Source organism: Haliotis rufescens, unplaced genomic scaffold (assembly GCF_023055435.1).
Source record: "Haliotis rufescens isolate VD_foot unplaced genomic scaffold, xgHalRufe1.0.p SCAF_20, whole genome shotgun sequence".
Lineage (NCBI taxonomy): Eukaryota > Metazoa > Mollusca > Gastropoda > Lepetellida > Haliotidae > Haliotis > Haliotis rufescens.
In genome coordinates this window covers 21926681-21953108 of record NW_025963891.1, presented here as the reverse complement: position 1 = coordinate 21953108, position 26428 = coordinate 21926681, and the positions used below count along the sequence as shown (strand labels likewise).

The 26428-nt window shown below is 39.8% G+C and overlaps 1 protein-coding gene across 2 annotated transcripts in view; it reads left to right on the top strand.

The window, feature by feature from the left end:
• LOC124137949 (caskin-2-like) overlaps window positions 1-26428 on the top strand; it is a 232591-nt gene that overhangs the window by 102870 nt on the left and 103293 nt on the right. For both annotated transcript variants that reach the window (XM_046504412.2, XM_046504420.2), the window contains exon 8: window positions 18512-18620. In XM_046504412.2, the coding sequence (XP_046360368.2) occupies window positions 18512-18620 (109 nt within the window). The remainder of the gene's footprint in view (window positions 1-18511; window positions 18621-26428) is intronic.

Below are 26428 nucleotides of genomic sequence, written 5' to 3'. Positions count from 1 at the left end.
GTGATGGGGTATGTTAGAGTGCAACAGGTGTCTAAGTGTTTTTGAAATTACTTTTACTCTGCATCTTCAGCTGTTTTCAAATATAGATGGTAATGCCTTCAAATGAACTCGGACATTTTGGAGAAAGTAGTATTTTTCTTAAAGTTTGTTTAAAACATACTATTGCAGTTCAGTTACAGTGAGTGTGTATGGTTTTATGCTGCTTTTAGCAATATTCCAGCAATATCACAGCGGGGGACTCCAGAAATGGGCTTCACACATTGTACCCATGTCGGGAATCGAACCCGGGTCTTCGGCATGACGAGCGAACGCTTTAACCACTATGCTACCCGACCACCCCAGTTTCAGTTACAGTATGGAATCTGTGATCTGTCAATGTTTGCTTTCAAACTTCAAGGTTCTACCAGACTATTGCTTCCTATTCGCATGGAAAATGAGAATGAATGCAAGTAATATGTGCTGTCAGTCCATTGGATGAAAAATTATGTCTGTTTTAATCATTAAAACTAGTTCAGTTGTATACATTTTGAAGAACATTGCCACTGTTTCTTCGTGGAGCATTATGCAATAATCCTTTTATTCAAGGAAATTAACTTGGGGCTTCAGAGAATGCACAATGCTATGTATATGATGTTACTGAAGTTGTGTGTGCCATTTGCTACCATGCTGTAGATGTTCAGTTGGTCACTACCTAGACTCAACAAAAGATAGACCCAGGGTGGACCCTGACTCCTGGAAACATGCTCATACGTTGAATGCACATTGACTTCTTTCAGATTAGTTAGATTAGTCTGATTTAGATTTGAGTTCAGCTTAAACAGCACTCTCTATACATCTCTAGCTGATGATTTCTGTTGCACATACAGTGTCAGGGAGGTCAGTGTGAAATGTTCATGTTCATGTTCTTGATGAGTTACATAAGCCTTTATTTGATAGTTACCCTTATAAGCACCCATCCCAAAATAATGGGCCCTAAATACCACAATAGCAAAAACTATATATTAATCATATTGAAAAATTTCAACACAACATAAACCTGCTGCTTAGTTTTGTAATTCTTAATGAAACAGTCACCGGTGTAAACTTCCTACATCAAGAAAACAAGATCTGACCATATCTATGCTGCACTTGCATGCCTTTAAAGATCAATGCAAAGAAGAAACTGACATTTTTTCCCCAAACTCCTTAACTGACTTTTCAGTTTTTTTCAATTACAATTTTTTTACAAGACCCCTTATCTATTCCTGGTTTCCATGTGGAAATGTACCTAAATCTAAATATGATCCCTATGGAAACACAGTTTTAAAGTGGAAACATGGGAAGAGATAGGAAAGATGAGAACAGGTATGATGAGGGTTGTGACTGAGTCAGATGAAAGCTAGCCATTCCTACACGTGCCAAGATACACATGCAGTGGAAGGAGAGGGTCACAGACACAATGAAGAAAGACATATCACTGAACCGGCACTATTGATGTGTCACGGCCTGACATTTGTACCCCCCAACCTTCCCTTCCCATCCCATGCATGTATGTTGCAGGCAGGGGACGGTGCGTTACAATCCACACAAAGTAAGAGGGAAACACAAGCATCAGGTTGGCATTATGTACACCACCCGTGGTACTGCAGCCTTTTCTCTGCCTGCATGTAAAAAATGCAAATAAACAACGATGGTCCCATCATTCCTCCTCCTCTTTTGACCATTTGGATGGAGTGTAATGTCTGGCTAGCATCTGATGGAGATGTCAGTGGTGTATTGACATCCCATCACTGCTATTGACACAAGTCTTCAAGGTGACTGCTTCAGTGCCTCCAGCAGGGCCTCACATGGGACGAGCATGCTGATGCTTTCAACATAACCACAAGATGTTGGGGCTCGTTTACATGAGTGATTAACTCTGCCTTAAGCATTGGTTAATGGTCTGTGGTGGATCTTATGCTTATCAGGTGTATTGTTGGTCTACTTCATCCTGACTTTGTAGATTTTGGAAGAACATACGATGGTAGAGTTCAATCAGTAATACAGGTCTGGCATGTCTGGGCTTGTTTATTGAAGTAATTATGTAATTGGCATCTTTGGTTCTTCATGTTTGTAATCAGTTTAATGGCAATATTATTATCAAATCTTGTGTTGCATGATTTGAAGTATGTCTGGTGACACTTATTTCTCAATTTTATTTAAACTTTAAATTTGAACTTAACTATATTGCGTAATGAAAAAAACATGAAATCTGCTCTATTTATTGAACAAAACAATTTTATACGTTCATGTAATGTTATGTTTTGCATCCCCAATATTGTACTCAATGCAAAAGGTAATGAATTGTTCCATTCCTTATAAGTTCTCAAAACAAGTCTGTGTTTAAGTGTCCAGTCCTACCCTATGAGTTCTCCGCAGGCCTGAAGTGGACAAGCAAACAATGGCCATGAGATCCTGCAGGGTTGTATATTTCCCTGTGTAGGAGCACCCCCTGCCCCATCCCTGACACTAGACACTGCAGGTGTATCAAGACAACACTTGATAACACATACGCTTGTCAATAGCACTATGGGAGGGATGCTATCAAGCTTTTATGAGAATGGTTAAACCTCAAGGGTGGTTTGGGGAGGATGAGAATCATGTCTGGAGTTGTCAGGATGTATCTTCCCTGTCGTATTTCATATCTCTAGTTCCTGTTAGCACAAGTCTTTGTTCTATTTTCAACAACAAAAACAACTTTTTGTCTTTCTTTATCTCTATCATTTTGTTTTTTAATGGTATTTTTTAAAATCTTGAGGATTGCTTAAGTTGTTTTAAACAGTTTCATGTTTTCATAACTTAAATATTCACATAAGTTTAATTATCAAAATTCACTTTCAAACAGCTTCATTTTGTTCTTTACGTCAAATTTCACATAATTTTTTTTTCTTTACGTCAAATTTCACATAAATTTAGTCATCAATATTCACTTTAAACTTTGAGCCTGTAAATGTTTTTGTTGAAACCCAGGCTTTTCTCAGCAGCATAACATATGATCTGCTCTGTAACCAATAGTTACGGTCCCAAACAGAAAGAGACATATATAATTCCCCAAACATATGTTCTGCAAAGCAAAGCAACACATGTACACATCATCAAGCAGCATGTCTTGCTTGCAGGGTACAATGGGTAAATAGACAAGGTGTTAGCTGCTGCTGTAAGTAGTCAAACAGGCTGCTGCTTTTCTTTCATCTTGCCCAGATATATCTCACTAATATCACTGGCTCTTCCATATCAACTAATAACAGTTATCCCACCCCTCCCCTTTGCCCATCTTTCATTTAGACGACCTTTCAGGGGCCTAGATATAACCACCGTTTTTTTTATCTCCACTCTGGGGCTAGTGGCATAGATATCAACACTCACCTGGTAGTATAAGCAGACCTAAGCCGTTTTGTTTTTTGAGATGGTCGTAGTTATTCAGCAGCAGTGGGTTTGGGTGGCTATCTGCCTCTGATGCCAAAGGTGGCTTGGCCGTTAGTTGGTTCTCAGGAATTCCTGGCCAAATGTGTCTGGAGATCTTCTAATAGGACAACTGGGAATCTTTAGTGTTCAACTTTTAGAAAAGCTGTATTTGATGTTTGAGCTGCTGGCAAGCTGTGCTCAGCTGTGACTGAGCAGCACATTTTGAGGAGCGTTGTTTTATCAATGAAGGAATAAGTAGCTGTTGAATTTTTATTTGTGTTTTCGGATATTCTTTTTGGTCTCGTCTTCAAGTGGATGTGTTAGTGCCATGTATAAAGTGCTTTGTGCTGCAACCGGTCTTGGAGTTGGAGGGAACTTGTGGCAGTGTTGTGCCAGATTGGATCAGACGGCTTGGCTAATGGCGATTTGATATGAAAGATATCCGAAAGAAAAAATTCATTTGTGACATTCATCCTTTTTGGTCATGATTTTGAGCATATTTGAAGTGGACATTTTTAAATACTATAAGATCTATATTTCTTTTCTTTAAAAAAATGTCATTTTGTTCATCAACCTTTTCAAATTTGGAAATACCTTTTTGTAGTTCTGAAGGGAATTGATTATAGACAGGCTTTTTTGTGTGGAATGTAATGACAGAGGTAAAAATCATTAGACTTGGTTAGTCACAAATGAATAACCTCCCTTGAGGATGCAGCATATCTGAAGCGTAACAACAAATATGCAGAAGGAAAATAGTATCAGATCAAGAAAAAACCTTAATTGAAAAATCAAAGTTACCATGCCAGCTTCTATCAATATATATCGGAAAAAAACAGCAGGAACAAGTGGGTATTGGATTAATACTGTCATTCTCATGGAGAAGCGTGTTTAACCAGTGTGAGAGCATGGTGAAATACACAAGCGTAGATTGCAGCCGAGGATATGTACGACAGTAGACTGCTACTGGCACCTGATAGCAACCAGCTACTGACGTGACAGCTATCAAATCACAATGGCTTTCAAGGACCATCATCACTCGTTTCTCAAGAAGTGTATGGTACCGAGACCAAAGTACCTCCGTATTAAGATGGGCACGGTAAGGCTTTCCCTGCATGAGTTAATACAGTTCCTTGTGTATGTAGTTACAAGATTAAGTAATTCTGGGGAGGTTCTGTCTGTCATCAAGTGCTTGTAGATATGCATCATATATATGTATGTGTAACCTGTATGTATGTCCATGCACCCTTGGCTTTTTCATTTGTTCTTAGTAATTATAAATACTATTATTGATCTCAAGTTTTCAAAAATTACAGGTAACTTTGGTACAGTTGTCATGGTTCTTAGATGTCTTTTAATGACCTTGACTTTGTTTGTCAACTTCATGGATTTTCACGATCTTCCATGTGAAATCCTTGGACAAAGCGTACAATGAAACGTGCATGGATCATCTCATTAATGGTGTATCGTGAATTTTACCAAATCATCTAAGTATCTGTTTGCCACCCTAGCAGCCAGAATATATTTGTGTTTGATATCAGTTTGTTGTTGTAAGCTAATTAGATCATTTTATCACCTTGAAAACTGAATGACATGGGTAATTTGAAGACTGATGTTTCCGTACTCTTCAGCATATTCTGCATGTGACAGCTCGACACTAGTTAAATTATTTGGAAGTATTTTCATGTGAGTGAGTTATGAATCTGCAGCATTTTTCCTACAGAGTAACTGTCTGATATCAGTCCTCATTTGTGGAGGACTAACATTCTATTCTAGTTTTTTCTTTAATTTTTTAAATATTTTTATTAATATGTATTTCTATAATCTTTTATTCCATTCATCTCTTATGTCACTAATCTCTCCATCTTGATTCATATTTAGTCGGGGGCGCGGGTGGCCCAGTCATCTAAGGCACCGTGATTCGTTTGTGCAGCGTTGCGTCCCTTGGGCACGCCAGAAACCTATGTGGGTTGGAATCCCGGTTTGCCCCAGTTATGTTTCTAGGTTTGTCAGCACAATACCCGTGCTCGTGGGTTTCACCAAAGTGGTAAACATCTGAGGCCTGCATCACTTTGTGCTTTCTTCCCACACTGCAATGTAACTGGAATACTGTTAAAAGCGGCGTTAAACCCAACTCACTCACTCACTCATATAAGGCCTACTTCCCCAGCAGATGTTCTTTGTTCATATTTGTGTTCCTGTAAACATGGCTTTTAAGTAAACATATGGATATTACTTCGACATTACAGGATATCATGGCAGATGACAAAACTTTCAAATGTTATAGAATGGGAATTACCTATGTGTCCTCAAGTCAACCCATCAAGAAGACCTCACACTAGGCAACCTTCTTAACTGCGTCTCCAGATATCTCACAGTCAGAGCAAATGAAAGAACTAGTTTCCCCTGTATTGCTGCATGTCTTGTACGAGGGGAGACTTATTCTCAGCGATTGTGATGAAGCTGAACCGTCTACCCAATACCTGGTGTGTAGGGAGCAAGGCATGACGTGTGATGAAGGTATTAATATTCTCTCAGCACTTGTCAGTATCCGGACCAGAAATAGAGTTGTTTTCCTAACCTTGTAAGCCAGCAACACCCAGCCCCTGCTGAAGCCCATGCAATATTGTGTCATTTCCTTCTCACAAACACTGTTTATAAGACCCATATTTATGTAATATCAGAAACCTGCTTTCAATGAAGTTCATCAATATTGAAATCGTAAGCTGTGAAACATGTCCCAGGGTTAGAATCAACACCAACAGCTGGGAGTGAGCTGTGAGACCATGCTCCACAGCTTCACAGTCAACATACCCTTGGCTGATGTAATCTCAGCTGTAATATTGGCTTCCTGTACCCAGCATTCCATAGGTTTTCCTTGCCACTGGTCAGAATTAGGAGTGAAAGTTGACAAGTGTTTGTCATAACACTAATGTAATTACTATGGATTTATTGAGTCCCTAGATGCAGATATGTCAGATAAAAATGTTTAGAGCCCCAGGACCCCTTGATTCTAAAACTGCTGCCTGCATGATTATGTTTCTAGATTTGTCGACCATATTTACCCAAAATTGTAAACCTCTTAGACATGCATCACATTCCTCCTGCATCAAGCTGACAACTGCAATACTGTTCAAAGGGGCATTAAAGCGACTTCACTATGATATTGTTGTAATATTACTATATAGACAGTGCGCAAAACTCACCTTCACAAATTTGTTCACTGTTTGCTTTGTGTGAGTAAGAGTGGGTGAACAAATGTTGTTTTACACCACACCCAGGAACATGTAAGTATTTAAATCTGGGCAGAAAAACCTGAGATTGATATGAGCAATGTTCTATGACATATTGGTACAATGACATGCATGACCAAATTCACTCACTCACTCTAAACTTGCTGAGACATAGCAGTGCAGGTCGTCTTAGATCTGTTAACTGAGTGGGATGTTCCACTCTTATGTCCACAAGAGATCCGTGATGATCCAGGTTAGAATAGGTCTTCAGCAACCCATGCTTGTTGTAAGAGGCGACTAACAGGATCAGATGGTCAGGCTTGCTGACTTGGTTGATGCATATAACTGAAATACTGTTCAAAGTAGAGTTAAACCCAAACTCACTCACTCACTCACTCACTCACTCCAGCTCCTTCCTCCCATGTTATACTGACAGGCAGTGATATAACTGAAATACTGCTCAAAGTAGAGTTAAACCCAGACTCACTCACTCACTCACTCACTCACTCACTCCAGCTCCTTTCTCCCATGTTATACTGACAGGCAGTGATATAACTGAAATACTGCTCAAAGTAGAGTTAAACCCAGACTCACTCACTCACTCACTCACTCCAGCTCCTTCCTCCCATGTTATACTGACAGGCAGTGATATAACTGAAATACTGCTCAAAGTAGAGTTAAACCCAGACTCACTCACTCACTCACTCACTCACTCCAGCTCCTTTCTCCCATGTTATACTGACAGGCAGTGATATAACTGAAATACTGCTCAAAGTAGAGTTAAACCCAGACTCACTCACTCACTCACTCCAGCTCCTTTCTCCCATGTTATACTGACAGGCAGTGATATAACTGAAATACTGCTCAAAGTAGAGTTAAACCAAGACTCACTCACTCACTCACTCACTCCAGCTCCTTCCTCCCATGTTATACTGACAGGCAGTGATATAACTGAAATACTGCTCAAAGTAGAGTTAAACCCAGACTCACTCACTCACTCACTCACTCACTCCAGCTCCTTCCTCCCATGTTATGCTGACAGGCAGTGATATAACTGAAATACTGCTCGAAGTAGCGTTAAACCCAGACTCACTCACTCACTCACTCACTCCAGCTCCTATCTCCCATGTTATACTAACAGGCAGTGATATAACTGAAATACTGTTCAAAGTAGTGTTAAACCCAGACTCACTCACTCACTCACTCACTCACTCCAGCTCCTATCTCCCATGTTATACTAACAGGCAGTGATATAACTGAAATACTGTTCAAAGTAGTGTTAAACCCAGACTCACTCACTCACTCTAGCTCCTTCCTCCCATGTTATACTGACAGGCAGTGATATAACTGAAATACTGCTCAAAGTAGAGTTAAACCCAGACTCACTCACTCACTCCAGCTCCTATCTCCCATGTTATACTGACAGGCAGTGATATAACTGAAATACAACTCAAAGCTATCTATTTTGTACATTGGAATCTGTCCGTTTTACTAGTGTAATTCAGCTCTGGATAAAACAGAAGTGAGTCAGTATTATGCTGGTATTTTCTATATCCCAACCGTGTTATGGCAGGGGACACCTCAGATGTGACAAACGTTTTACCCACTGTTGGCCACTCTCCTCAGAAATAAGTTTAAGGTTGGTATGATAAAATATTAAGTGAATGAGGTTCTCCAGAAGCAGAAATGAAATTATTGTTCATGTACAGTGAATTCTCCACATAAGAACAAGATTGTAACTTGTATGACTTGAAACATTTAATACATATAACTAACTACATTCTGCACAGACTGGTCGAATACATCATTTTATGTAAGCTGTAGACAAATGGATGTTCACTTGATGTGTCATGATTGTGTCTATAGATTTCACTGGAGTTACGACTAAAATACTTTTGTAACATATTTTAATGGAGATGTTGGGGATTATGGTAGGAAACTGGATTTTGGCAGGTTTAATGCCCACATGTTGATATGTTATCGACAAGCAAGTGTTTATTGATGTAACCAACAGTTGGTTTAGAAAAAAACATCAGATATATTTTATGGTAGTATGTCTCAGAAGTTGCATAAGTAAGTGTTTCCGTTAGAAGGGAAAAACAGGAAATCGTCTGCAGCCATATTTCACCAAGTTGGAATCATATCTATCTAGCAGTATGACATGATAAATGTTTGATGAAGGGCAGAAACCCTGAACCTTGGTAGTGTGCTAGCTCACATGGCAGTCTTGATAGCATTTCATTGGTCCAGATCAGATAGAACTTTCCTGAATGTATCCCCTGTCTTTGTTTTAGGAATCAGTGACTTCCGTGAACTATCAGTAATGACATGGAGAAGGTGTTTTTCAGTTGTCTTGGTTGTAAGTCAGAGGCCACACAGCCTGATAGGTTAATGACAAATTGTCATGGATCATTTTCGATGGATAATGTGGTTTGTTTTTTTCTTTTTGAAATATCTATATATTTTATACATAGATGGGAACAACAGTTATCACTTTGATTTAGACCTCTGTCCGCTGGTCAGTTCTGAACAGCTTATCATATAAATGTCCCGTATTCCTTTTGAAAAACAAATGCAAGTACAAAACAAGTTAAGGTGATTCAGAAGAATGGTTTGGAAATTCTGTCAGTTGGAAATCAAAAGAATTAACAGTGATATTAGTCTGTCTTGCACAAGAATGATGTTCCAGCTGAGATACTTACAGTGTTTGCCCTACTCTTGTTGGTTCAAGAATAAGCCCATATATCATGGAGGTAACCAGAGCCAGTATGTTGTGACTGATGTTTGCTGTGATAAGTCTACCTGTGGCGTACCTCCAGGTAAACACAAAGTGATTATCACAGCAGCTTCAACGGCTCACAGACACTTCACACTGTGTGTAGTAGCAAGATGTTGAACCTCCAAGCTGGGGAGAAATTGTAGTGTAGACCTCATCTCAGACCCACCAAGCTTGGGAGTAGTAGTAGTGTAGACCTCATCTCAGACCCTCCAAGCTTGGGAGTAGTAGTAGTGTAGACCTCATCTCAGACCCTCCAAGCCTGGGAGTAGTAGCAGTGTTGACCTCATCTCAGACCCACCAAGCTTGGGAGTAGTAGCAGTGTTGACCTCACATCAGACCCACCAAGCTTGGGAGTAGTAGCAGTGTTGACCTCACATCAGACCCACCAAGCTTGGGAGTAGTAGTAGTGTAGACCTCATCTCAGACCCTCCAAGCTTGGGAGTAGTAGCAGTGTTGACCTCACATCAGACCCTCCAAGCCTGGGAGTAGTAGTAGTGTTGACCTCACATCAGACCCACCAAGCTTGGGAGTAGTAGCAGTGTTGACCTCACATCAGACCCACCAAGTTTGGGAGTACTAGCAGTGTTGACCTCACATCAGACCCTCCAAGTTTGGGAGTAGTAGTAGTGTTGACCTCACATCAGACCCACCAAGCTTGGGAGTACTAGCAGTGTTGACCTCACATCAGACCCACCAAGCTTGGGAGTAGTAGTAGTGTTGACCTCACATCAGACCCTCCAAGCCTGGGAGTAGTAGTAGTGTTGACCTCACATCAGACCCTCCAAGCCTGGGAGTAGTAGTAGTGTTGACCTCACATCAGACCCTCCCAGCCTGGGAGTAGTAGTAGTGTAGACCTCATCTCAGACCCTCCCAGCCTGGGAGTAGTAGTAGTGTAGACCTCATCTCAGACCCACCAAGCTTGGGAGTAGTAGTAGTGTAGACCTCATCTCAGACCCACCAAGCTTGGGAGTAGTAGTAGTGTAGACCTCATCTCAGACCCTCCAAGCTTGGGAGTAGTAGTAGTGTTGACCTCACATCAGACCCTCCAAGCCTGGGAGTAGTAGTAGTGTTGACCTCACATCAGACCCTCCAAGCCTGGGAGTAGTAGTAGTGTTGACCTCACATCAGACCCTCCAAGCCTGGGAGTAGTAGTAGTGTAGATCTCATCTCAGATCGATTTAAATATTGGAGGTGTAGATTTCTTTGAAGTCAGATTTAAGATTATTGACATCAAGGTTAAGGATATAATAGAACACTTGTGAGGAAGGTTTTGAAATTTTGAAAGTGTTGACAGTTCTGTTTCCACATGGGTGTACATTGTAAAAGCTCTTCTCAGTGCACAGATATGTGAATGAAAGAGAGAGTATGGTATTGCACCATTTGTATCCCTGTTCCTACCATTAAGCACATGCAATAAAATTGCTACAATGATCAATGCTTAATGTGTCACTCACTGAACAATTTGTAAGCTGCTTTTGAGGGTTTAACCTCGTCAAATATTATCCTTGCCTGTACATGCTTGATACAAGTGCTATAGACGACTCTTGGCAGTGAAATATTCCCCTTGGTCAAAGATTCTGATGCTCTAATGAGTTTTATCTCTGTGATTTTAATATACATGTGTACATACAGTGAGAGATGTATTTCTCCGAGGAGGAAGCACCTGTGAGCCTGCACGGAGCCACAGGCCTTCTTGATAGCCTTATCTTGTAGTTCCAGTGATAGCCAGCAGGCACACTTGCCCCTTTCAGCCATCACGCCCATAGATCTCCTGCTTCCACACCCTGATTATGAGCAGGAGTTTCCTATATATGTCTATATGTCTGTCTTTTACATGAGGGGGCACGGGTGGCCCAGTCGTCTAAGGCGCCGCGCTTCGCTGTGCAGAGTTGCGTCCCTTGGGCATGCCAGAAACCTATGATCGTGGGTTCGAATCCTGGTTCGCCCCGATTATGTTTCTAGGTTTGTCAGCACCCTACCCGTACTCGTGAGACCTGCATCACTTGGGGCTTTCCTCCCACATTAAGCCGACACGCCGTGATATAACTGTAATACTGTTAAAAGCGGTGTTAAACCAAACTCACTCACTCACTCACTTTTACATGAAGAATCTTCAGCCACCACCACTATCCTGATGAACACTAGAGCTGCATTCCACAAAGCAATATTACACTAAGACGATCATAACTCCCATACTTAAACATAGACTTAGGATAATCGTAACGCTTAGATGCTTTGTGCAATGGGGCCCAGGGTGTCGTTGTTCAAAACAACCTAAGCATGAGAGTTACTATCACCTTAGCACTAAGATCACCTTTGTCAACGGCACCCTGGACCATATTACATAAGTCTATCTGTATATAGTATGAAGAGGCTTCAGCCACCACCCTATACGTCTCCCTCTCCCCACCCTGAATACAACCAGTACTTACTAAACTATAGCATGAACAGAGGCTTCAGCCACCTCCCTATAGGTCTCCCACTCCCCACCCTGAATACAACCAGTACTTACTGAACTATAGCATGGACAGAGACTTCAGCCACCTCCCTATACGTCTCCCACTCCCCACCCTGAATACAACCAGTACTTATTGAACTATAGCATGAACAGATTCTTCAGCCACCTCCCTATAGGTCTCCCACTCCCCACCCTGAATACAACCAGTACTTACTAAACTATAGCATGGACAGAGACTTCAGCCACCACCCTATACGTCTCCCACTCCCCACCCTGAATACAACCAGTACTTACTAAACTATAGCATGAACAGAGGCTTCAGCCACCTCCCTATAGGTCTCCCACTCCCCACCCTGAATACAACCAGTACTTACTAAACTATAGCATGGACAGAGACTTCAGCCACCTCCCTATAGGTCTCCCACTCCCCACCCTGAATACAACCAGTACTTACTAAACTACAGCATGACCAGAGGCTTCAGTCACCTCCCTATAGGTCTCCCACTCCCCACCCTGAATACAACCAGTACTTACTGAACTATAGCATGGACAGAGACTTCAGCCACCTCCCTATACGTCTCCCACTCCCCACCCTGAATACAACCAGTACTTACTGAACTATAGCATGAACAGATTCTTCAGCCACCTCCCTATAGGTCTCCCACTCCCCACCCTGAATACAACCAGTACTTACTAAACTATAGCATGGACAGAGACTTCAGCCACCACCCTATACGTCTCCCACTCCCCACCCTGAATACAACCAGTACTTACTAAACTATAGCATGAACAGAGGCTTCAGCCACCTCCCTATAGGTCTCCCACTCCCCACCCTGAATACAACCAGTACTTACTAAACTATAGCATGGACAGAGACTTCAGCCACCTCCCTATAGGTCTCCCACTCCCCACCCTGAATACAACCAGTACTTACTGAACTATAGCATGGACAGAGACTTCAGCCACCTCCCTATAGGTCTCCCACTCCCCACCCTGAATACAACCAGTACTTACTAAACTATAGCATGGACAGAGACTTCAGCCACCACCCTATAGGTCTCCCACTCCCCACCCTGAATACAACCAGTACTTACTGAACTATAGCATGGACAGAGACTTCAGCCACCTCCCTATACGTCTCCCACTCCCCACCCTGAATACAACCAGTACTTACTGAACTATAGCATGAACAGATTCTTCAGCCACCTCATATAACTTGATTCAACAATAACTAGCTGTCATTGTGTAGGCCAATTATGTGATGGGTTTGTCAAATTGTGCTGTCAATTAGGTAACATAAAGCATGTTTTGTGTTTATTTAAAGAATCATCTGTCATTGGCCTCTTACCATCCCTTGCTCCTTCCCTCTCTACTGAGATTGTAATCAGTACCTATCTGTCAACTGAAGAATCTTCACCAACTTCCTAATACCCACAAGATTAGACTAAGATCATTATGATAATTACTGGTATCTGTGGTGCAGGGAAGCTGACAAGAGAAACCTACCTGCTCATTGGAGGAAGTGGGTTATATATATATAACAGTCACATCTGTATCCACAGAAGCTCTGTTACCGGGAGTAACAGATCATTATCAACTGCATCATATTGCATGCAGCTGGATACCACCGCCAGCATCTTGTCCATATCATGTCAACTGTGCTAATATCTTGATATATACCCTCATATGTGATGTGTCAGGAATCTCATGTCAAAAGTGAGGCGTCTGAGGCATGTATGTATTGACTTCTTCCTTATGGTGGTTTAGAGCCAGCCAGCTATTCCAAGTCATATTCATATGAAAGAAGATGTTAGGTAGGTCAGACCCTTTCATATGTATGCCTTGCCTTAGTCTCTGAAAACATATAGTTTTCATAGAGACAAGCAACTACTGTATATCGCCGTGTATGAGTTTTTCGTACCTAGAATTAGGAGGGTTTCAAGGGGGGTCAACCTATGCACAGGGTAGAAGAGTTTTGATAGTTTTTTCCCCCCACCCAAAGACATTACCGTGAGCACGTAACACCGCAAATACCATGTCAACAAATGCATACTGAAGTATGCAAATTAATCTTGTGATTACACTGTCTGGTTATAAAAAGTGTACATTGTATATCTGGACTTATGTTTGTAACCTATTTTATTAATTTTATTAAAAATTCAATTCAATTGTGTTTACATTCATTTCGGCAAAATCGTGTGTGAAGTGATCGGTAGATAGCCAACTCAACGTTATTTACAGCAACCATGGTCAGATTACCGTTATTGACGCTGTGAAACCAACTTCAGTGCCCTACTTTGACATGTTAAAAGTCATATTTGTTGTAGTTTGACAATTATATGTCGACATAAAGTTTTTGCAATCGTGACCTCCTGATCTTAAACAGTGATTTTGTTCAAATTTTTCCATACGTAAAAGATATATGGCAATAGCGATCAGCTGTACCAAAGTGCTACGCTTATAGTTATTAATTTATTTCAAATATACATATGGTATTTGTATATGGAAAATCTGCAACTGAAATAACATGATGCTGGAATATATCATTCTGGATAAAATAATAGTTTCAGATACAATTCTTTGTATCATTGTATCAAAATTCTTTAAAGTTATATTATTGGGTAGATTTGAACCAAATCACTGGTAGATTCCGAGAAAATGTGTGCACAGCTAATTGCTGCATCGAGCTTAGTTTATGAGACAATACACGCGGTCATCTTAATCTCTGCATATAATACGATGACTAGGAGAACAGGAAATACAATTTGTACGGTAAATCATCATGTTTAGTGATGCTTTATCTCAAATTTCAAATTTGTATTGTTCAAGTTTAATGGCTATCACCTGTTCGTTTCGAAGGGATATTCGCTGAAGGGATCCGATGTAATCTTTTTCTACAGAAGACAAACACGTTTTTATTGCAAATTTAGGGATTGTGTTTACTTGACGGTGTTCTTCATCAGTGATAGAAACTAACTGTTTTAATCCACAAGTCCTTATGATGCCTTTACTATTGGGCAGTTTGGCAAGGACTACAGGACTAGTGTCAATTTCTAACGCTGTCTTCATTCCAATTTGCTTTATAGATGGGGTATATAAATTAGCACTGATTTTGAAGGCTTTTACAGGTGGATCGCCTTACAGGCTGGGTCTCTTTATAGACAGCGATATACAGTACATTTAAATTGAGAGTGAGATGGGGAGCTTCATGTAGGGTTAGCATTACAGTAAGGACTGGGTGGAAGGGGAAATAATGTGCTTCATGGACTGTGAATCTTAAAAAGATTGGCGCAGGGTTCCAGATCAATTCATTATTGTCGATTCTGTAAAATGCAAAATATAAAACTATGGTATGACAGAGAAGGTAGCTGGTAAGACTTTAGGATGGAAGTGATTGATGGGACAGGACAGCATCTGTGCTGATATCAATATCAATGTTTACATTTCTTTATTATAATCTGAATTCCACTCTGATCTTGATAAATTACAAACCTGAATCTGTGGCACATCAAAGAGACTGAATGAATTATTAAAAGGTTATCATCTGTATCAAAATATTTCCTTAACTTGTGTGTATATTGAGCCTGAGCAGGGTTTATCTAAATAAGCTATAGATACTTATTTATATACACTGGACATTAAACATCAATTTGAGAAAGCATATATTTATAGTTATATGATTCCAGCATAAACATTTGTTTCATATGTTTAGATAAGAGGATATTTTGCCCAAACAGTTCAAACCAGAAGAGTTACCTCCCTTTGCCCAGTGTACATTGAAGTCTCTGGGAAGTGTAGAGTAACTCATTAGGAGTGTTGGTTTATGGCTGTCGTTGTTCATGTGCTGATGTAGCTACCAGCTAGTGTTGTACAGACAAACATTTGGAATATATCATACTGTAGAATATGTTAAAAGGTGCATGATTATCCGTGGGAATTCTGGGTTGGAATAGGTCCACAGCAACCTATGCTGGTTGTAAGATCCACAGCAATTTATGCTGGTTGTAAGATCCACAGCAACCTATGCTGGATGTAAGGTCCACTAAGTGCATCGGGTGGTCGGACCTGGTTACTCGGTTGATTTCATATCATCGTACCTAGATGGTGTGGATCATTGCTCATATAACAATCACTGAATTGTCTGGTCCAGATTTGATTATTTTCAGGCTGCCATCACGTAGCTGGAATATTGCTTAGTGTGGCTTTTACCAACCAAAAATCAAGAAATTACATGATTTTAAGATGACACATATGCATAGATGCATGCCTTCCTACAGAGTGTGGTGATGGTCACATGCTATGGTACAAACAACAACATTCTGTTTTGTAACATGGTACACACGGTCACACGCTATAGTATCAATAGTCTATATTCAGCCACATGGTCTATGGTGCAGACAGTCACATGCTATGGTGCAGACAGTCGCATGCTATGGTGCAGACAGTCACATGCTTGGTGCAGACAGTCACATGCTATGGTGCAGACAGTCACTTGCTGTTGTGCATACAGTCACATGCTATGGTGCAGACAGTCACATGCTATGGTGCAGACAGTCACATGCTATGGTGCAGACAGTCACATGCTATGGTGCAGACAGTCACACACACATGAACACAACCACACATGAACACAACCACACACACAAGTGAACAGTCACACACATGAACACAGTCATGCACATATGAACAGAGAGAAACATAGTCACTGCCGCACTGGCATTCAGCGACAGTTTGTGCATTGCCTGTGTGCAGTGCACCCCTTGATCACACTTGTGCATGTGTACCCAGCAGTGTGTACATGTACATTCCTTTTGTGGATGTCATGACCCAGCTGGGGACAAGTGCTAAATGCAGCATGTCAGGGTGCAATACCTGCCTGTCCTCGGCTATACGTGCATACAGATCCTTGCGAGTCAAGTGCATCAGGTATGCAGTGTCACCACTGTTGATAGTTACACACACTGAATCCAGGCTTGTAAAAACATGTTGTCCCTTTAGGCAAGTGACTTTGTTTGAAATATGCCTCATTCACCCAGCAGGTTATGGGTACCCGGTTGGAGGTGATAGTAATGTGAATGTAGAACTTTCTAGCCTAAAGCTATGTAGCCTACTTCTCAGTGGAATGGGTGCATTCTACACTTCATAAGGGGTTTTAATGGGTTTTTCCCAGAGTAAAGACGATACTGTGAGCACTAACACCGGAAATATGATGTAAACAAATTTGTACTGAAGTATGCAAGTTAATCATGTAATAACACTCTGGTTATAAAAAGTGTTCATTGTATATATATATGTTATCTATTTTAATAGTTTTATTCATTACTGTTTAAGTTAATTTTGGCTTGATCGTGAGTGAACTCACGTTATTTACAGCAACCATGGTCAGATTACCGTCATTGATGTCTTGAAATGAACTTGAGTTGTCAGAGAATGGATACAAAATTGCCATACTTTGCCTCGTTAAAAGTCATATTTGTTGTAGTTTGACTATCATATGTCAACATAATGTTTTCGCTATCGTGACCATGGGAGTCTCGATGGTGATTGGTCGAATTGCCATCAGTTGTACCAATATGTGCTATGCTTATGGTTATTATTATTGTAAATATATATTGTAAATATATATTGTAAAATATGCAAATAAAATAACACAATATCGTAATATATCATTCCTGATAAAATAATAGTTTCAGATACAATTCTCCTGATTATTGTGTTGAAATTCTTTAAAATTATATTATTGAATATGTATTAACTTAATCACTTGTAGATTGAGAGAAAAGGTGTTCAAATGATTGCTATTTCTGGCATAGTTATGAGATAATGCACATTTTAATCATGATCCCTGCATGTAAAACAATGCCTATCAGAACAGGAAATACAATTTAAATTGTAAGTGATTATGTCAAATGATGTTTTATGTCATATTGAAATTTTGTATTGACCACGTTTGTTATCACCTGTACGTTTAGCTGAATTTGCAGAAGAGATACGATGTGGTTTGTTTTTTTCTGCACATAATTCTCAAAAGAGCTTTCTTTCCAAAATACTGAATCCCCAAAAGGGGATTGTGCTTTATACTTAGGTGCACACTATACTCAAGAAAATATGTGTGACCTGGATGATTGTATGTCATTGTACCCCAACAATGTTGCTTGGTGATCATACCATCAGATACTGGTTTGCCTGGCTCGGACTTTGTTGTATATGAGCTAGCATGATATTCCTAAAATATTGCTGACTGTGGCATGAAATAACATTCACTCTTGATCGCATTATTTGATCAGAAAAACATTGTATATATATATGTAACCTTGTTCTTTTTCATTACATTTTATGTTGAAGCCCAAACTGAGACAAACATTAAATTCAGCCCTCTGATATAAATTAAATTTGAAAAGTGTCAAATTGAATAGAGGCTTATTTATCCACACTCGAAAGTGTCCATTAACAAAAACTTTAGTCCTGTTTGACAAGCTGCACTTGACACAATGCCTGTGGTGGGTAACATGACAGAATCCACCAAGCTCTAGATGCTGTTATTGTCAAGTCAAGATGACCTTGTATCTCTCTTACTTCATCAGTTCAGCATTTGATGAAATTACCAACTTGTTATTCCAGTGTGGCATCGATGTCAACAAGCCCAACTCTTATGACCAGACAGCACTAGACATTGTCAACAAGTTCACAACAACCAGAGCTGCCAAGGAACTCAAACATGTACTCAAAGGTAAGAATACACTGTATTGGTATATATAGACATTTATGACTCCTCACGTGGCCTCCCAGTTTATGGTGAGGTATTTCTGTAGCTGCCTGTCCTTAAATAGAACTAATTGAAGCCGTGTAATGACTTTACTTGCTCCCCTGCCGGAAAGTTGTATTCTGGTTAATGGTTTTGGTACAGGAAGATTGAATTCTGATGTTCTTTTTGTGATTCATTTAGCTATACAAGTTAATTTTCTTTTACCCTTTTGACATGAAACTGTAGTTTGTTCGGGGTAATTGCAGATATTTTGAGACATAGTTGGAAAGTAAGCTGATCATATTGTCTCCTAATCAGTTTCCCTTGCCATGGAAACAGTACAAAAAGTAGTTCAAATGACGGGTAAACGTTGCAAGTACAAAATGAAAAGTGACCTGCATGTGATTTTGTTTTATTTTTGAATTTTTCTTGTCCCTAGTTTCAGATCATGTGTTGTTTTTGTTTTCAAACTTTTCAAACTCATAGCAGTTGTTGGTTTGACCAAGGTCAACCTGTAGAAGGTCATATCAGAAGGCTGTGACTATTTGACATTTTGTGGAGCCATGAATGCTTTCAATGGTTGACTTTTGACGTTATGTCGTGATGTAATAAAACTTCGAAACAACACAATATCCATGAGAAGTGTGCTGCCTATTGTTCCTGTGAGTGTTAGGAGAAGCACATGGCAGACATTTATAGGAAATGTCTTAAGGTGCGAGTTTGACCTGGTCTTTTGCAGGTTTTGTTTTAGATGTGTGTTCATGTTCCGACTTTACTTGAAGTACATTTCTTTTCTTTCTGACAAATTAAGGCTTTCAGTGAATATTTCACAAATAAAGGCCCGAAGGAAGTTTTAATGCTTCTGGATTTAAAAAAAATATAAATCATATCATTATGTAGCATCCTTATCATGATTCCAACTGTTGTTTAAAAAGACAAGATGATCTAAGCTTCAGAATTGTCCCTGACATCAATTTATTAGATCAGGTATTTTTTTCATTGAGGTAATGCACCAGCTTTTTAACAGAAGCTGTGCATTCAACATTTGCATTGAGAATTAAGCTGCCTTCTCCTGAATTCTACATAACAGCACTATTGCTTCCCAGTACGACATGTTTAACGGTGTTGATAAATGCTGGGATTGTGTGGTCACAATGGCTGCTGTGTGTGGTCACCAGCAAGAACATCAAATTCTTAGTGTGGAATAATAGTGTGTCATCTTACTCTGAGTTGTTGCTTCGAGTACGGACCACCTCACATGTAGTTTGTCCTTGTCAGGTCTGTTTCTGTGCACCAACTGTGAAATAACTACTGCCATAGATAATACTACAATGGATTAATGACCCTTTTCTCTCTATCACCCTTTCTGCAATGTACCTGCATTGTAGGAAGTAAGGAGCAGATCAAGAAATATGAAGTTATCTGAAACCTGTAACATAATTCATTGACAACAGTGTACACTTTGTGATGAACTATTTCAACTGCCTTTACCACCAGTGAGGAAGTTTTCAGTTAAAACACTGAGACTTGGTTCACGATCTCGTTAAGCTCACGTGAACTGAATTTTAACCCCCAATGCAAAATATTTGTTATAAAAGAAGAATAGACTTACGTGTCCAACGTTTTAGCAAATTTAACATGGCACACCCAAAACTGCTGTGAACATGAATCAAGATTAGACTTTTTCTATTTATGTGTTACAATGCGTGTCTATTACTGTGGACACATGTACGAAATGCTGGACCTAGTCAAGCGTGACAGACAAGAGTTGCCTAACAAAACACGCTCCCCTTTATAGTCGTGTAACATAGATCTGTCACCACAGGATCCCCCGAACATGCAGCGGTTATTGTCCCATATGTCCCATTTCTTCACTACGAGCTTCTGTACAACTTTGCAACATGTGTTTGCTATTCTTGGATTAACTCATTACTTTCCCAACATTTCTCTATCATTGATAGGCAGCCCCTCTCTCTCCTGTTCAAATACTTTGCAGGAGGAAGAACACTGATATTCTACAAGATGAGGGGTTTAGGTCTTGGGTAATAGGTCAGTACAGGTTATTTAGTCAGGCATGTGTTTGGATCCAGGGTGACATACATTTCATGTGTCAAGTGTATTTTGATGACACTTACCTGTGAATACCTGAGAAAATTGCATTTGCAGTCTGGTGTGAAAAGTCGTTCACACATGAAATATTGCTAAACAGGATATGCGTAGTTCGTATGATGGCAGTGATACAGTCAGTGTAGAAGTCCGAATGTTGATGAAGGTATGTTATGTATGTACATATGAATGCCTCAAGGGTATGCTGGGGCAGAGAGGTTCCCAACTCTCCAGGCTACACAAAACTAGGTGACGTATGATAAAACTAACAGTTTTGTCCACTAGTCCTTATAATGATAGCATATAGCAAAACCCTTAAAATGGGCCAATTTCTACTAGTCCTTAGGATACCTTTACTATTGGGCAGTTTGGTAAGGACTAGAGGACTAGTGCCAATTTCTAACGCTGTATGACAGTGAGTGAGGGAGGGAAAGTTTAAGGTCATATTGGCATTGTATCAGCCATACAGTGATGAGAACATGTTATGGAATTAAAAAACGGTTTAGTTTATGTTTAAAAACTCTGTCAAAAATGTTATGATAATGACAAAACTTGTCATTCCAATGTTCTGTTGTGCTGCCTGGCTGCTGTAGTATACCATCGTACCCTGACTGAAGGGACAATGGAGGAGACTAGTTTTGGGGGGCTTACAGTTTATTGCACATTGCAGTGTTATTGCTGCTAAGCTGAACCCCAACTCGCTTACTTACTCAAGACAGTTCTGAACAAGGCAGCAAAGACAATACAATGCCCTCGTGTTCATTTCGTGTAATTTTGTATGTGAGACAGAAATATGTCATCCAGTAATGGATGAGAACTCGAACGAGAAAGAAAAAGATGACCTGTTCATAACATGTTGTAAAGACAAGACATGAACAAGTATATCTTGCTACCAACAGCTTTATTTCAATTAAGAATTGTTTATTTAATTATCAGTTGCAGTTGGTGATTAAATTAGATAAGGCATTTTATTTGTACGTACAGGGAACAATGACAACGCATGTACAACACTGCCAAACAAAATTATGGAGGCAAACTATCTAAAATAAGAAATGACCACTTGTTGGGAGGTCACCTTTAAGATGGAGCAGATTGCAGCAGGCAAGTTAGGAAGTGCCTAATATTCCCCCTGGTATATTGTGACAGCCGTAAATACCTTTAGAGTCTATTTCAAGAATCATGAAGAAGATTCTTACTGTACATTACAAGTGTTCCCTACTGTTTAAGATGGGCTGCAATAAGTTAAGCATTCGTGTAGGACCCCTCCACAATTGTCAGATGACAATGGGTCCTTGGATCAGTTCTGTATTTTGTCTTAACATTCATGTTTTACTAACTAGGTTACATTAGCATCAGTTTGATACAATTCTTATACACATGAATACTTTTAATAAGAACCAAATGTGTCATGACACACTGTCATGCAGAACCATATGTTATGTGACATACTGTCATACAGAACCATGTGTTATGTGACATACTGCCATGCAGAACCATGTGTTATGTGACATACTGCCATGCAGAACCATGTGTTATGTGACATACTGTTATACAGAACCATGTGTTATGTGACATACTGCCATGCAGAACCATGTGTTATGTGACATACTGCCATGCAGAACCATGTGTTATGTGACATACTGTCATACAGAACCATGTGTTATGTGACATACTGCCATGCAGAACCATGTGTTATGTGACATACTGTCATGCAGAACCATGTGTTATGTGACATACTGCCATGCAGAACCATGTGTTATGTGACATACTGCCATGCAGAACCATGTGTTATGTGACATACTGTCATACAGAACCATGTGTTATGTGACATACTGTCATGCAGAACCACATCTTTGATGCGATATAAACTGTCATTCAGAACCACATGTGTGATATGCTGTCCATATTCCCTACTATGATCCTAGTGCAGTAATACTATATGGATGGGGTTGATGTACGTGGCGAAATCCACACCAACAACTGTCGACAAGTCACATGATTAGCTGCTTGAGTCCCCATATCAACATTGTGATGCAGTCAATATGTGACAAGATTTGAAAAATGATATCATTCCATAACATAGAATTAGTATGACCAAGTAATGATAAGCCTTGTGGGGATTAATAAATTGTGGGTGTATTGTAACCTGGTGTCTGTTCTTGGCGCCAGAGTTCTGACAGTATTGTGAATACCTCCATCTAGATGTATGTAATAATGCATGATAAACATGCACTTTGCATTACATCTGTACACTTTAACATTGTAGAAAAGCTATTCAACCAAAATGTGGACTTCAAAATGTAGCCAGGGGAATTATTTCTTGATGTACTGTTTAAGAAGAAATTGGTCAAGAAGGATGAACATTTCTTATGATTTTCCTTTTTGACGTTTTAGCTCACCTAAACAATTATGCATGAATCATAACTTTGTATGCTGTATGTCCAGGTCCAGGGTTACAGATTAACATATATTTTCACAAGTCTGCAAAAATTATCTGCCACAGGGTTGCCATCTTTCTAATGGTGAAAGTTGTGGTGGTCTACAAGGAAAGGTCACTGAATCTTGTCCTCTTAGACCAACAGACTTATGTTAAAATTTAAACCTTGATGTCTGTTTTGTAGAAAGTAATGATGTTTTTCAATTTCTAATGATGTCACCTGTAGTGCTGCCAAATCAGAAAAGGTTAGGTGAGCTACAATGTCTTGTGACTATATTTTATCATTTGTTTCTTTTTGCTTCATTTCTTGAGACAGTCCTGCTTTAAATGCCCAAAACATACTGTAGCCCTGAAGGAAAACGTTTCTCAAAGCTGACAAAGGAATCAATTTATGATATTCTTGCCATTACAGTCTGGGACGGGAGGGTGGTGTTTGGGTGATTTAAGGTTGGAGGGAGGTGTTGTGGTAGAAGGGTTGGGGTGAGTTAAACTTAGAGGGAGGTGTCTTTGTAGAATGGTTTGAGTAATTCTCTGTTCTGGTGAGCCTCTAGGCTCAGCTTGTTTGCAATGCTTCACAGTGGGCTGACTAGTCGTAGATTCATGTAACGTGACGCCAAATTGCCAGGGTGCTGCTAACTCTTCTATGGAGATGCACATCTGAATAATGAATGATTACTGACTGTGAACTGATAATAAGTAAGGAAAAAGAAGGGATGCTCCCTCTGCTAAAGATGAATGCTTCCATTGAAGTCCGTGCTGTTTGGTTTTGGGTTGTCACAGTGGGACATGTCATATTTTGTGGAAGAGCTGAAATAAATTAACATGTTCTGACTTAGGATTTTCAACAGACACATCTTGTTGGGAACAATACAAGTTGTTGGGAATGTGGAAAAGTTGTTCATTTAGTTTGATTTTAAGCTCACTTGCCATGGTGTAGGAAAGAGCGGGATTCCGGGTTAGAGTAGGTCGTTACAACCTCTGGTGGATGTACAAGAGATATATGGGTTGGGTGGTCAGGCTCGGTGACTTGGTTGATTGTGTGTCATTGTACCCCGATGGTGTAGGATGTTGCTTATTATTTACATATACAGTAAACAACGTTTATGACAAACACGCTTAAAAAGAAATGGCGGATATAACAAACTGTATTTTTTTTTTGTCCTGGCCATTTGCTGTATAAATGCTGTATATATGCTTATAACAAACAACGGTGATAATGAACTAGAATTAGTGGTCCCTTTGAGTTTTTTATAACTAAAGTTTACTGTATCACTGTTTCATCTTGCCCAGATTTGATTGTTTTTAGGCCATCACGTATTGGTGGAATACCTTTAGACTAACATTTAGTCTATGAAATCTTATATTACACAATATCCTTCTTGACTCTAAAAATAAAATAAAAATGTCCCTATGCTGGAATAGAGCTACCTAGAGCTGGCTAGACTTGCTTTTGTATGCATTTCACGATTATTATTTTTTTTTTAAATTCATAAAATAAATATATTCCACAGTCACGGTGCAGGACTAGAATACCTTATGTCTATGTTTCAACTCAACAAATGGTTGACAGAGAAAACACTGAAAAATGCATGTTGGTGCTTACTGAAAAATAGTCGCAGTTAGCCACATATGGTTGTCCACAGGGAGTGTCAGGCAGGGGGATGTAATGGAAGGGGGTCACCAGGTCTCTCCAGTCCATCAGTGTGCCTGCAACAACATGTGCCGCCCCAGGGACAATGCTGGCAGTGGGTGTGGGTCACCTAGTCTCCCTGGTCCACTGGTGTGCCTGCAACAACATGTGTCACACCAGGGATATTTCAGTGGGGGAGGAGGGGGCTGCCATGCCACCATCAGTCCATTGGTGCAGTACAGCCTTTAGTTGCATGATTTCTTGAAATCTGTATGTATTTATGTGTTCACGTAATAATTTTCATAACAATGAAAGAGACAAACATCCTTTCCATATTCATCAGAAGTCTGCGCCAAAAGCAGAGTGGATTGTACAATTCGGACTAAATGGAATAGTGATGATAACAGGTGTTTGCGAAAAGGTGAGCGTATCCTGTCCCACCGGGGGCACCTGTCACAAACACATGCAAAGGCATGTCACTTGTTAACTTGATAAAAACAGGAACATATGGTACAAGTCAAAATAGTGACAAAGTTATGCATTGGACATAATTTTTTGTCATTAAAAAACATCTATTTAGAATATACAGAAAAATACCTCTACTAAAATAGCTAACTTCCTCAGTAGTTCAATCAAAACCCATCAGAATTTGCGAAAAACTTAGAAACTAGATCCATGAAGGGAACATCTGAAACTAACCATGGTTTAGATTTTGAGATGCCCCCCAAGGTGTTACGACCCTGAGAAAATGTGTACTCTCTGAGAGGTCCCAAGCCAAGACAGAAGGCCTGCCTGAGAGAGCTAGGTGCTCTCTGTTGGTGTGTAATACCTTCCATACACCTGCAACAGGGAACTCTGTAATCCCTAGGGTGAGACAGTTGGCAGCATTTTCAGGTGCCCTTCCCTGAAAGTTGGGATTTTTACTGTCCTTCTGTTTTCGAGATTTTCACCTTTTCGAGTGAGTACTTTGTCCACGTCTCCTTTTTCTTTGTATCTGCTTTGGTTTATTCAGTGATAAAGCTTTTATCAGTCATGGGATTGGAATGAAGGATTGTCAATGTTTGTATGGATATGTTGGAGGGGAAGCTTGGTCAGGTAGGAGAAAGTGATTCACGGTTATGTATCCTGTTTTCTTTCGGAGATCGACAACAATATCATCTTCTATTCAAGACAGACATGGGGGCTATTTCAAAACTAATTTGAAAACGATAATTGGTCTTTACTGATAAGAATTGTGTTGTGTATTATATACTAATGCATGACAAGACTTCTGATGTGTGTTAGAACTATTTTAGTAGTAAAATCAATCAATGTCCATGATTTTAGTAATGCGTAAAGCTGTATGGAAATCTAACAGTTACAATTTTGAAGGTGGGCTTTGTCATTTCACTTTTGCATTGTGTATTATTTCGCGGCCAAATATAGCCCGATAAATCTGCAGTGGGTAGTTTTCAACTTTGAATTTCTTGGTATTGGAGAGTAAGTCTTGAGAGGATTAGAGACTGTTACACCAACAATGTGTCAAGGTAGATGCTGCTGATATACGTGTATTTTGTTTGTTTGCATATTTCAGCAGTTATATTTTTGTGATGTTAGAAACTTCAGATTTTTTACTCAACT